Here is a 12,294-nt window from a genome sequence, read left to right on the forward strand (position 1 = left end):
AATAAAAACAAATCAGAATATACCAAAATTTTGTTATTTACATTCTTGGGATGCCTTCTACCTCAAAGGGAAGGGAGCTTTTCTGAATTTAGCGGGAACTAATTTTCGCGGTCTAAAAGAAATTCCAAAAAGTCGCATTTTGCGGGAATTAATTTTTACGGTTTTGCCATAATTTGGACACACTTCTTTCATTTTCCTAGGGATTGTTCAATTTTTTTTCATGAAGAATGGCCAGATTGGTAATTAGTGGGTTTTAATTTTGACGGTTTTGCCAAAAAATAAACCGCGAATAAAGCGAAAATCATTTCCCGTAAACATTAGTTCCTTTGGTTTACTTAAACAAACAAGGAGTTAATCTAAATAAGTTTGCGTTTATCAACCCAGTGATATTCATATTGGAAGTTTATCGTGGCTTGGATCACGAGATTTACGTTTGGCTACGTTTCGAGAGATTCTTTTCCCATCATCGGGCAATGTGGAGTATGTTTTCTCCATTATTTGTACTAATATACCTTCTGATTACCCATAATTATCAAGTGTAATTTCCTTGCAAGGAGTTAACCAATTTTAGGTTAAAGATAAAATGTAAAAAATCAGGTTAAAAGTTCTTATTGGAGTAGGTATCAAAATCTGTTTGAATGCAAGATAAAAAGCTTGAAGAAAATTAAAATGGCTATTTCCCGGTGCCCGTTCAATCCCTATAGCGCCTGAAAAACCTTTTAAATGATAATCTATTTACAGTTCAAAATAAAAAAACTATGCCTAAGTGTTGGGAATAAGGCGAAGCGTAACTGAATCGTAGTCCTCTACAAAACCACATGTAATTAGGAGCACGAATCCGTTGAAAGGTATTTTAAAATGAGAAATTTTAAATTCTTCATCTCTTAGCATTGATCAACTTCACCACCTTCAATTAAGGTCACTTGATTTTGACTTGTATTCAACCATTTGTTGTAACAACCGATGTATCTGAAAGAAGAAATCAGTGCGATTAAAATAGTTTTGCCAAAAACCTAAGAATTCCATGGCCCCCGTCACCGGAATAATTTGCAAAGTAATTTTTTTTTTACTTTAAAAAATCTTATATATACCGTTTAGAGGGGTGAAATGAGGGTAAAAAGTCGAAAATGTTCTTCGTCGCCCAACCATGGTGGGCGACATATTTTTTGGCCCCCTCAATTCGATTCGCACGCCGGGGGCCATGAATTCAATCTCGCATCCTCGTGTCACAGAACCGGGGGGCAGTGGGCTTACATACTGACGGTATGTGCGGAGAAAAAAATTTGCTTTTAGAACTGCAACCTTACAGTGCAGCAAAAGAGTAGTTAAATTCGTACCCTTACAGCGCGACCTTTTTGATTTACTAACGGATGAGTGAGTGAGCGCTATCAGGATTATAAAAAAGTCGAACTAAGGGACTGGCTTCGAGTTTGCTAAAAATTCGTCAGCAAAAGTCTTGTGTAAAAGTAAAATAAGGAAGGAACTTTTTCGACGATTTCAAAAAGTTTTTAGAAATTACTTAGCATAGGGAATTCAAAGAAAACAAAATTGAGAAATCAAAAAGCGGGTGGAGCGCTGTGGTGGAGCTGGGGTGGAGCTGGGATTGGTTGAGTCTTGGGGGTAAGTTATTTCGGGTTTTTCTATGTATGTGTTTTAATCGATGGAAGTCTGGTCTCGCGAAAATTAAATACACAAAATGACCTGGATCGCGAAATTTTCTGGCCGCGAAAATTTCTGATATTAAAGTAATTTAATGAGTTAATTTTCATAAAAAAAATTCAGAAATTGTCTCAAAAACAGTTCAAGCAAAAGCCCAGTTAAAAGTGAATGGAAAATAATAAAGTTTATTTACGTTTTTTCAGTGGACATGAGGCGAACAACAACTCCTTTCAAATACCAGATATCCAAAATACGGTCATGTGAGATGCGGATTTTCTTCAGATCTCCAATATCTTGTTGTAACGCAAAGATATCCCTCACGACTCCTCCTGCTCTGTAATATTTCCTATAAGAGAAATACCAAAATTTATAGATCATCAAATTTATGTATTATCATTTATAACGAAAAATCAAAAATATTTGATTATGACTCTTTGGCTATAAAATAATCTTATCGCATACTTTGCCGAGCCTAATTTCCAAAAAAAAAGATACACTTATAAAAAATACACTCGTGAAGTCAGATACCAAAGATTCACTTTGAAGACCCCCTTGTAGTGTTATTATAACTCAGTATAACTCAATTTGGTATCAAATTTTACACCCTTACAGTGCACTTTTTCCCACTTGCTCACAAATCAACCCTTACAGTGCACTTTCCAAAGTCCAAAAACATACCCTTAAGGGCCGCACATCCGGTAGGTCACTTACCTGAAGTGCCCCCCCCCCCGGGTATAAAGGTATTACCTCTAACGTTACTCAGCAATTTTGGATTTGGAAATTTTGGATTTTATTCGAGGGGACGTATAAAAGAAGGGGACGTTTATTCGAAGTAAAACGGTATTAGATACTTACCCTTTGAGTGTCACTGAGACAGTTTGTTTTGAGCCAGTTAGTTCAACAGTGACAGTACCATCCAAATCGTTTAAGAACCCTTGACCAGTGTAAAATTCAATACTGTAGTGATAGGCTAAAAAATGAGATAATAAAACCATCATACAATGCTTGTATTCACTGATAGTAAAAACACAGTATTAATTTGACCCAATCTCGTACCCAGTACCACTTGCATCACTTTTTTATTTTACTGATGGATGTTGGTACAATCGTGAGTGCTATTAGAGTCATAAAAAAGTCAACAAAAAAAGCTTTGTTCGAGATTTATCCTGGTAAGAGAAATGGTATTACAATATTTTAGGAGTGGCGATTTTTGGAGCCCCTTTAAATTTCAATATAAAATTTGTTCCATGTGAGTTTCCTTGGCTAATGAATTTTTTCTAGTTTTTTCAGTTGGATTGGGCATAAGAGGTACCACAGAAAGTTTTTTAAAGACAGGGTATTGGCGTTTTTTAAAAGTAGCGCCAGTAAAAGCTTAAAAAAAGACGGACATAAAATAATCATCCTATTAGTCATTTATTCAGCTTTTAGTTGTTCTTAATAGAGCTTTTCATAAATTCGAAATAAACCTCGTTTTCAAAATATTGCTATGGTAATTGATTCCTAGACAAGTTCATAAGATTTTACTCCATTTCTAAAAGTAACACTTGAAGACTCAAGGCATTTAATCGCCTTAGTGATGGTTTCGAAACGAGGCACTCGCCGCACTAAAATAATTTATGAAAAGGTCTGCTTTTTGTAAGGTTCTAGCAAAATCGAGCCTCGTGTTCTTATAAAAAACAGGGAATCTTCTAAACACACTCACTTACCACAAAAAGGATAATTTTCATTGGTCAATGTATAATATTTCATTTTGAGATCTTTTTTCGGACGGCTCACGTGATATCCCATTCTCGGACACCCTCCGTCCGGACAATGTGTACAATGACCATTCTTGAAGTCTTCATAACTTTGACAAGGATAACCGTAATACGGACACGGGCTATTGATTGATTCCATGTAGTAACGTAATACTCTGTAATGACTACAGGCTAAATATTGAACTACACCTATAATAAAGTAGAGTAAAAGTAACCTCAAGAAATCAACCTAAAAATTCTTTAAGAATTAATTTAATGAAATTAATTTTAAAAAGAATTTCTCCATTACAATTTCTTACTAAAGTGAATATTTTTGATAACTTTCAATAGCTTTACATTTTCTCTAACGGACAGATAATTTGTAGCAAACAGGTTAACCCTATTAGCCCCAGGGGGAGGGTAGAATTATATTTGTTCTAGAAGGGCTATCTATGGTCATAAATATTGGTTCAGATATACTCCAACGGAGCTACAAAAATCAAAAAAGCTTGGGGTAAATAATAATAAGGGTTTAAAGGAAAACTAAATTTTTGGGGAATCCCCAAATAATATTTTAAGTAAGCAAGTTGAATTTTCAAAACTTTATGCTTTTACTTACTAACGTCCAAATTGCCACAACCAACTTGATCAAATCCTCCGTTAGGGAAGAAATCAATATGTCCCATCTCTTGCGTTGTACCGAAACCGTTAACGACTAACGTCTTTGCGTCTGTATGTATTACGTCAACAAATTCGGCGTCGGTAGGATCGATACGTCGGTCCGGGTGTTTGTTTTCGAAATAAGGAGATGCAGGGTCCAGAGCTAGGAATTTTTATGTAAATAGTTTAAAAGACTGAACAGGCCCAATAAATGCTTTAAAAGCTAGTTAATCTTATGATTTCAAAAAGAACCCTTAATCTTAACCTGAAATGCACATTTTTATGTTCTTGCCAAAATAGGTCCTTGCCAGTTCTCATTGAACCAGTCTTAATTTTATCAATATTGGCTTTGAAAAATTTTTGATTTCAGCACGAAAGCAAGCTCAAAAAATACAAAATTCCAACCAAAATATTACCTGAGATTCGACGTAAGAGCATTCCTTTTCTTCTCAAGTTACGGCCAGCGTATCCCATAACGTGCGCTCCAAGTGAGAATCCGATTAACCGAAGTTTATCCCAGTTTATCCCGGTATCGTTCTTGATAAGCTCAATCATATGTGCAACTTGTGCTCCTGGACAAAGATAGATTGAAAGGTATTTGTTATGATATGAAAAGAATGATATAGAAAATAGGCGCGCCTCTGTGAGAATAAACAAACGAATTTCTCAAAAAAATTTGTGGTGCGCGGTGTCGAAAAAGGGGAGAAAAGTCACCTCTATCGCACTAGTAATTTTTCTAATTTAACGCGTACCCTGTTTTTGGCGAAAAGTCGTAATTAATTTTACTTTAATTATTAACGCGTAGCCGAAATTCCAAGTAATTAATTTTACTCTAATTACGCGTGGTCAAGCCTTGGAAATGAAAACTTAGACAAAAATACAATACAATATATGACACATACTATAGTAGGGGGAATTTTGCTCGATTTTTTGTAATCGCTCGAATGTTTTGTTAGAAGCACTTGTTCTACATTTTTGGAAAGCTAAGGGGTAGGGGAATCGAAATTACAATGTTTCCAATTTTTTTTCGGACACTTTGGTGTGATTTTTGGACAAATATGACGGTCTCAGGCAAAAATCATAGGGTTAAAAATTAATGAAAATTTTAGCTCGAGAAAACGGAGACTTGTTGTATATTTTTGGAAAGCTCTCAAAAAATTAAGATTAGAGATATATTGCAAGTATAGGTGATTTCTGTACCTAACTCGAGATATTAACCCTTGAAAACCGTGTTTTCAGCCAGAAACAGCTATTTTGTCCAGTTTTTGCGCTTTTTGAAGCTCAATATCTCGAGTTAGGTACTGAAATAACCTATACTTGCAATACATCTCTAATCTTAATTTTTTGAGAGCTTTCCAAAAATATACAACAGGTCTCCGTTTTCTCGAGCTAAAATTTTCATTAATTTTTAACCCTATGATTTTTGCCTGAGACCGTCATATCAAAACATTCGAGCGATTTTACAAAATGCCCTCTACTATGTAATATATACTGTACAATCATGACTAAATACAGATTTCTACCTGATATCTACCACCAATTTAGCGCCTCCAATTTAATTTCCCCTAATTATTAATGCGTACTCAGCACGCTCGGATATCGTATTTAATTATTCTCTAATTGTTCCAAAATAATTATTTATTGCCACGCGTTAAATAAGAAAAATTACGGTATGAGATGGAATCTTTTGCAATATATTAACTACCTCTTTTTGGTGATTAGTTTTGTCCACCACACTGTGAGATAGTGGCGGCTATCGCGCATCATTTTGTGAGTTTATGAAATCCTCATTATCGCAGTGCAGTTTCCACTGCTAAGCCCTATCACACAGTGTGATAACTGTTGGAAACCACGCTTTAATGACGAATACTTTAATCGGATAAGCCTTTTGAAAAATTTCGCGTAGATTTAATTCCGTGAAATCAGGCAAAAATTTGTTAAAAGTGGCCCTTTAAACGTCAAAAGTAGCATATTTACAGTGTATTTTACACCAAAAATCTCATTACAAAATTGTCGAAAAGTTTGCGCGGATTTAATTTAGCGAGTCAGCGATCTCACGTGATTTCGCGAAATTGGCAAAACTCGCGAAAACGCGAAATCAAAGCTCGGGAAAATTAATCCAATTAAAATAATTTTGTCGTTAACTTACCGACCATTCTCGTGTTACCGACAGCTTGATGATACGGGAAAGCGGAACCCACATGCCACTCCACGAAAATTAGATTCATGTTTTCATAATTCAATAATTCATTGATAAACATTTTGACCCACCATCTTCTACTGTTCTCTGTGAATTAAAGATTGGAAAGTGATATGTTAGATTTCCCGCGGCGGGAATTCCGGGGGGCGGGGCAGTCAGGTAAATTGACCGACGGGTATGTGCGGCGGTTAAGGGTATGTTTTTCAAAATATCAGAAATGCATTGTAAGGGTGAACTGTTGATAAATACACTGTATGGTTGGAAATTTCAGCAAATCTAGGAAAAATAAATTGCAAATTTTTGCTCGAAAATCTTGATTTTTTTGCTCTATAAGAATTTGAAAAAATGCACTGTAAGGGTATGAATTTCACCGATTTTTTTCTGCACTGCAAGGGTAAGATTCTAAAAGCCAATTTTTTCGCCGCGCATACCGTCAGTTGGTAAACCCACTGCCCCCTGGGCGGAAATTTTCAGGAATAAATTGTTGTTCAAACTAAAAACTTTTGTTGGATTGTCAGATTCACTGTTTGGCTTGGGGTTAGTTGGTAAACCCACTGCCCCCTGGGCGGGAATTTTCCGGAATAAATTGTTGTTCAAACTAAAAACTTTTGGTGGATTGTTAGATTCACTGTTTGGCTTGGGGTTAGATATTTTTTCTTAGTTTTTTTCCACTGCAGGGATAAATATTTCTATTGAAATCCCAAAGAGGAAATTTTATTCTTCCAAGCTAACAAAATCCAGTGGGGATGATTTTGGAATGCAATTTTTTTACTATTTACTATAAATTTAAAAAGGGGATGAAATGAAAGACAATTTTCCAAAGGGGCTGAAACTGAACAAAATCTAGCTTTTTAAACTTTTTTTATCATCATGAAAATTTGTCATACCTATGTAACCATGTGTCAAAAATACGGTTGTCTTATGAGGATCAAATCCGACTTTCGAAGCCCCCTGAGCGTCAAACTCTTTAATTTCTCCAGTCGGTTTGGATAAATCTTTTCGTGTGTAAAACCAGAATTTAGTTTCCAGATCTTTTGGACCCCATGGTAATTGTACCAATGCTTCATCGTAAGGGGTGTCGTCACTGAAACAGCCGTATGGTGGGTAACACACTTGATTGGAATGAACTAAAATGAACGAAAAAAGTGAAATATAATCTTGCTGCAGTCGAGGGAAAGACCTCTACAAAGCCGCCGGCAGTTTCTATAAAGGGCACGAATCAATTAGTCTGGCTCAAACATAAAGCCTGATATTCTTTCAAAGAACTACAATGATGAAGTTTCATAATTCGGATAATTTTTCTGGTCCTTTCAGTTAAAAATGCCTCGTAAACCTTACTCCATAACTCGAAATGTCCTTAACTCACGGAATTTTGTGTTCCCCTTGCGTGTTCAAGCTATGGAGGCTCAAATTTAGTAAGAAAAATTTACAGGAGATTTTCCAGTGTTAACGGTAGACTCGTTCGAATTAAGGATCTTTTTTCTTTTTTCTTACTTGGACTTAGATTTCATACAGAACTGTTACCTCACGCCAAAAAAATGTCTTGACCAAAAGTTTACCGATATCTGAGATTGTTGATTTCTAAATTGTTAGTTTCATATTTCGCACTAAGTTTGGAAATGCTCTATTAGTGTTAAGAAGGTATATTGTGGGAGTTCTACGCCAGATTAAAAAAAGTTTTGAAAATCTGATATTCTTGACATCATGTATTTCAATATTGACCTGTAAGTGTAATACGTGAAAATATCTCTAAGCTGAAACACTTGAAAGAAATCTACCGATTGTAATGTTTGTTTTTTGGATTTAACTTTTGAAATTTGAGATGAAATTTGAATGGAAGAGGCCTCACGCGAGCTGAAGTTTATGTCAATTAGGGTTAGAGTTACAGTGAGTTTCTTATTTGGAGCAAGACTAAATAATATAATTCTTTTAGTATTTTAGTTTACTATGATCGGATTAATTTTTCGCGTTTTCGCAGATTTTTGTCTTTTTCGCAAAAGTAAAACTCGCGAAATCGCGTGGAATTAATGACTTTCGCGATTTTTTCGCTTTGTGAAATAAATTAAATCTCGTGAAAATTAATCTAATTAAAAGAGATTTGCACGCCTTCCCTATGTTAAACAACCTTAACTAGTGATAAGACTAACGCAGTACACCCCCTTCTCACTGGGAAAATTGTCCAAAATATCGTCCCCGGTGGAAAATTATCCTCCAGTTTTAGTCCGTACAAATCCTCGCTGCAAATGTTGTGCTATTTTTTCCATCCCCATTGAATTTGCTGACTCGAAAACAATAGAATTCAAATCCCCATCGAGTTTCAGTCCGTTAATTTTATTACCCCCACTGGCTGAAAAAATCCCAAAAATCTACTGAGTCTGTGAGAAAGGGGTTAGCAAATAAGTTCGAGCTAAAAAATCTAAAACTTACCAATATCAAAACACAGCATAATGACCATTAACAGTACTGCTGAATTCATTGTCGAAACCATTTTTCTCTCAAATGACCTCCTCTCAAATCCTCAATGACGGTAAATGATTGTAAGCTTCTTTTGATGAGAAACTGGATTCGAATAAACTACTATAATAAAACTTATTCTAAAAAAATACAATTTTACAATATTACAATTTTTTTAAACTTCAAAATCACTCTATATATGTAAATAGGCATACTCTCGGGAACCTAATAGCCGTCCCCCCGCTAATTAATTTTGCGAAAATCACCTAGGACATTCTTATTCCAATCACCCCCCCCCCCACCCCACCCCGCTTATTAATTTTCGGTAAAATGTTTTTGAAAGTTTCCTCTTTTGCCCAAATTCTGCTAGTATTAGCCTCCTTTAAAATTGTTTTCCACCCAGGACATTCTTACTCAGACCACCCCCCTCCCCCTTTAATTAGGTACCCGAGAGCATGCGAATGGTGTTGAATACGTTACAGAGCAAACTTTCATTTTTTGAATTTTTAAATTTGATAAATCAGAGCCAGATTTTCATGTTGCGTTTTTCGTATCGACCCTTGAAGCAGACTGAAGAGAATTTATATCAATTTTTATGACCTGATTTCTTGATTGGGTGATTATCTATTATTGAATGAACATAGAAGATCTACATCATGGTAATTCTGTTGTATTATTGACTTTTTTATAAAAATCTATTCTGCTATTCTCCAAGTACTTTCAAAAGATTTTCTTACTTTCTTGACTTTTCACTTTTCTTTTTTGACTCGAGTTTGTGAAAAAACCGACCCTTAGATAGACTGTTGTTAGTTTTTGTTGTTTTGGTTACCGTAATTACTGTAGAGAGACCCCGGGGGTACTACCCTTGCCGACCGACGGGGGTGCTCCGCGGAGGTTTGAAAAATGGACCCTACGTGGGACTCGTTTTTTCAAAAACATTGCCGAAATTTGCGAAAAAAAGTGACCCTAAATGGGACTGAAATTCTAGAATTTTCTACTCTTTCCCCAAATTTTCCACAAAAGGCACCCTACGAGGGACTGATTTTTCTATTTTGGTGTTTTTGTGACCCTACCTGGGACTCGTGGATGTTAAAAAAGGTACCCTGACCAGTGGCGCATCCCCGTAATCCATCTTGCCCTAGTCCCCCTCCCGGAGAGAGACTTTGATAAACCCAACCCAGTGTCAATTTTTGCCTAAGCTCATCTCCCAAGGGTAAAATAGGCCCATTTAATTTCCGCGAAATATTTAATCAAGTCATACAAAGCACATCCATCATACCAATTCTTACTCTCACAACCTTTTTCTTGAAATACCATACTTGCAACTGATTAAGACCTTACTGAAATACCTCTTAAAGGATTATAAGGTATTCTTGATACTGGCCGCGCAAGATCCAAAGAAAACAAGCTTTGTCAACATCAATCAAAACAATTGTCAAGAGAGGTATCATATTGCGAAAAGCGGGAAACATGCCTTTTTTGTGTAGGATGGCTAAAGTTTCTCATTCTCGGAGAAAAAAAAAATTGAAAACAGGCTCGAAGATGCTTATGTCGACACGAGGGCTTGACAAGGCTGAAAAATTCTTATATCTCAAACAATTTTAGCGAACAAATATGAAAATCCGTTAACCCTATTCATACTAGACTTTTAGGGGCGGTTCAAAACTAGGGGGGCTTTTCCTGTACCACCCCTTAACTTTTGATCTAGTGGGTCTTTTTGGATGAAACAATTTGGCACAGAAGATCCTTGTCAAGTAAGGTAACTTCTGACAAAAAAATTATTTGATGACGTTACTCATTATGCCCAAAGTGAGTAAAAACCGAAAATTCCCTTTGTTCTTATAAATAGCTATTGTATTCTAACAAAGGCTTTAGAAAAACGTTCCCTGAGTCTAAAATTACTTGAGTTGAGCTGAATAAAAAGGCTTGAGTTGAGTTGAGCTGAATAAAAGTTAGGAATTTACAGAAAAGCCTTCCCCTAGTACTAATGGGGTTAAATCCCAACCAAAAACAGGATACAATACATTTTTCGCAGGAACAAGCTCAAGGTAATGCTTAGCTTTTGGTATATCTGGGCCTAAATATGCTTATAAGTGCAATGCTTATAAAAAACATGTATTGGCAAAAGGAAAATGACCAACACTCTGGCTAGGTGCAAAACTTGTTAAGCGGGCATTCTCAAGGCCATTGTGTGATGTCTACGCAATTAATCGCAGCATTTTTTACTGGTATGCTCGGAAAAATTAGCGGAAAGATCCCCGAAATGCATGAGATGCCTTGGAATTTTTACAAGATACTTCACCAATTGGTTATTTAAAGTGATAGAGATGACGCATTCTTTAGAAAAAGTAATAAGATTCTTTTATTACATCTTAACGACCAACCAAATCAAATAAGAGCTTGTAAAAACTCCAGCTTGTCCCAAATGCATCAGGAAGGTTTCTCCTGGAATAAGAAAGTTTAGCCATATCCTACGGTGGTATGTGATCTCTCAGAAAAAGATTTCCTTTTTGGCGGAGGAACTGTTTTATTAGTTCCCCCGGTTTTGCTTTAAAAAAATTGGAGCCAAATAAGTGCAAAAGCAAGGAAGAGACTTCATTGAATAATCAAAGAAATCTGGACAAGCTGTCTGTAAAGACTGTTTTATCGAGTTTACCTTAGCAACTAAAGTTGTAACGCCTTTTCAAGGGGCTTAGTGGCTAAAATACTATAAAAGACCGTCTACAATTTGTCCATCAAATTCAAGTGCCAATTGTATCGTATAGTAGGGAAATAGTTATTTTATCTCAGTTTGGCTACACCAGAAATTACACCAAATATTCAAATTCAAACTTCTCTGATAATTCAGTCAATCGAATCTCGCCGACCATAAAACTCGTGTGACTTATTTCGATGCATGCTAGAATATTTAAATATTGTCAAGTGAAACTCGATGAGTTGACAAATTTTAGTTAAATCAAAATTAATCTACAATTTCAGATTCGCCAAGAATAAACAAAGAGTAGGTTGGGGAATTCTCGTGTAAACTGCAAAAGAATATCTCTTGGGAGGAGAGTGAATGCTTTACTGCTTTGATATAAGTATTTTGCACTTCCCCATAGATGATTTTTGCCTAATTTCTTTTGAAGAAATTTAATCTGACGAGCCGGTTTCTTTTTCTTTGTTGATTTTTGAGAGAAAGTGAGAATTCTTATGAGATCAATACGAATAAACTTGTTAAAAAGCATGCCAAAAAAATGTGCAATAGAAAAAAGAAAATTTGAGAACAATTTGAGATGTACTTTTCATTTTAGTACGATTCATCAATTTATTTACTCTTGAAAAAGCCTCGAAAAACTCTCGAATATCGCAATAGAATTTCCAGGTTTTCCTAAATACTCACTCCAATTTTCGGTTTCGCTTAGCATGCTAGCCCATTATATGAGAAATCTGTCCAGCCCTCATATTATACCATATTTATGCTCGTTGGGTCAAGGAGTTTTACATGGTTTAAAAACTATCATTATTTAAAAAGACTTTCACTATACGAGGAAAAATCGAAGCCTTAGCTACGTTTAGGTGCCAGATGAAATAAGGAAAAAAGAA

At 35.7% G+C, this 12,294-nt stretch overlaps 1 protein-coding gene across 1 annotated transcript; it reads right to left on the minus strand.

Annotated features, from left to right (window-relative positions):
• Positions 1 to 589: 589 nt before the first annotated feature.
• Positions 590 to 8,859, minus strand: LOC136801623 (pancreatic triacylglycerol lipase-like). The gene is made up of 9 exons (XM_067058264.1): positions 8,683 to 8,859; positions 7,143 to 7,382; positions 6,205 to 6,342; positions 4,472 to 4,627; positions 4,015 to 4,218; positions 3,366 to 3,605; positions 2,515 to 2,629; positions 1,853 to 2,005; positions 590 to 969 (listed from the first exon to the last, which is right to left on the minus strand). The coding sequence occupies exons 1-9, from the start codon at positions 8,741 to 8,743 to the stop codon at positions 885 to 887; spliced, it is 1,392 nt and encodes a 463-aa protein (XP_066914365.1). The 5' UTR covers positions 8,744 to 8,859; the 3' UTR covers positions 590 to 884.
• Between the last annotated feature and the right edge of the window lie 3,435 nt (positions 8,860 to 12,294).

The sequence above is a fragment of the Clytia hemisphaerica genome, unplaced genomic scaffold (genome assembly GCF_902728285.1).
Source record: "Clytia hemisphaerica strain Z4C2 unplaced genomic scaffold, Clytia hemisphaerica genome assembly, whole genome shotgun sequence".
Lineage (NCBI taxonomy): Eukaryota > Metazoa > Cnidaria > Hydrozoa > Leptothecata > Clytiidae > Clytia > Clytia hemisphaerica.

Bases quoted from the DNA above. Each gene is read 5' to 3' on its own strand.
- LOC136801623 (XM_067058264.1), bottom strand. From the start codon at position 8,743: ATGGTTTCGACAATGAATTCAGCAGTACTGTTAATGGTCATTATGCTG. The intron at 6,343-7,142 runs GTATGACAAATT...TTTAATTCACAG, and splicing joins TTTGACACATGGTTACATAG to AGAACAGTAGAAGATGGTGG. The intron at 4,219-4,471 runs GTAATATTTTGG...AAAAATTCCTAG, and splicing joins GCTCTTACGTCGAATCTCAG to CTCTGGACCCTGCATCTCCT.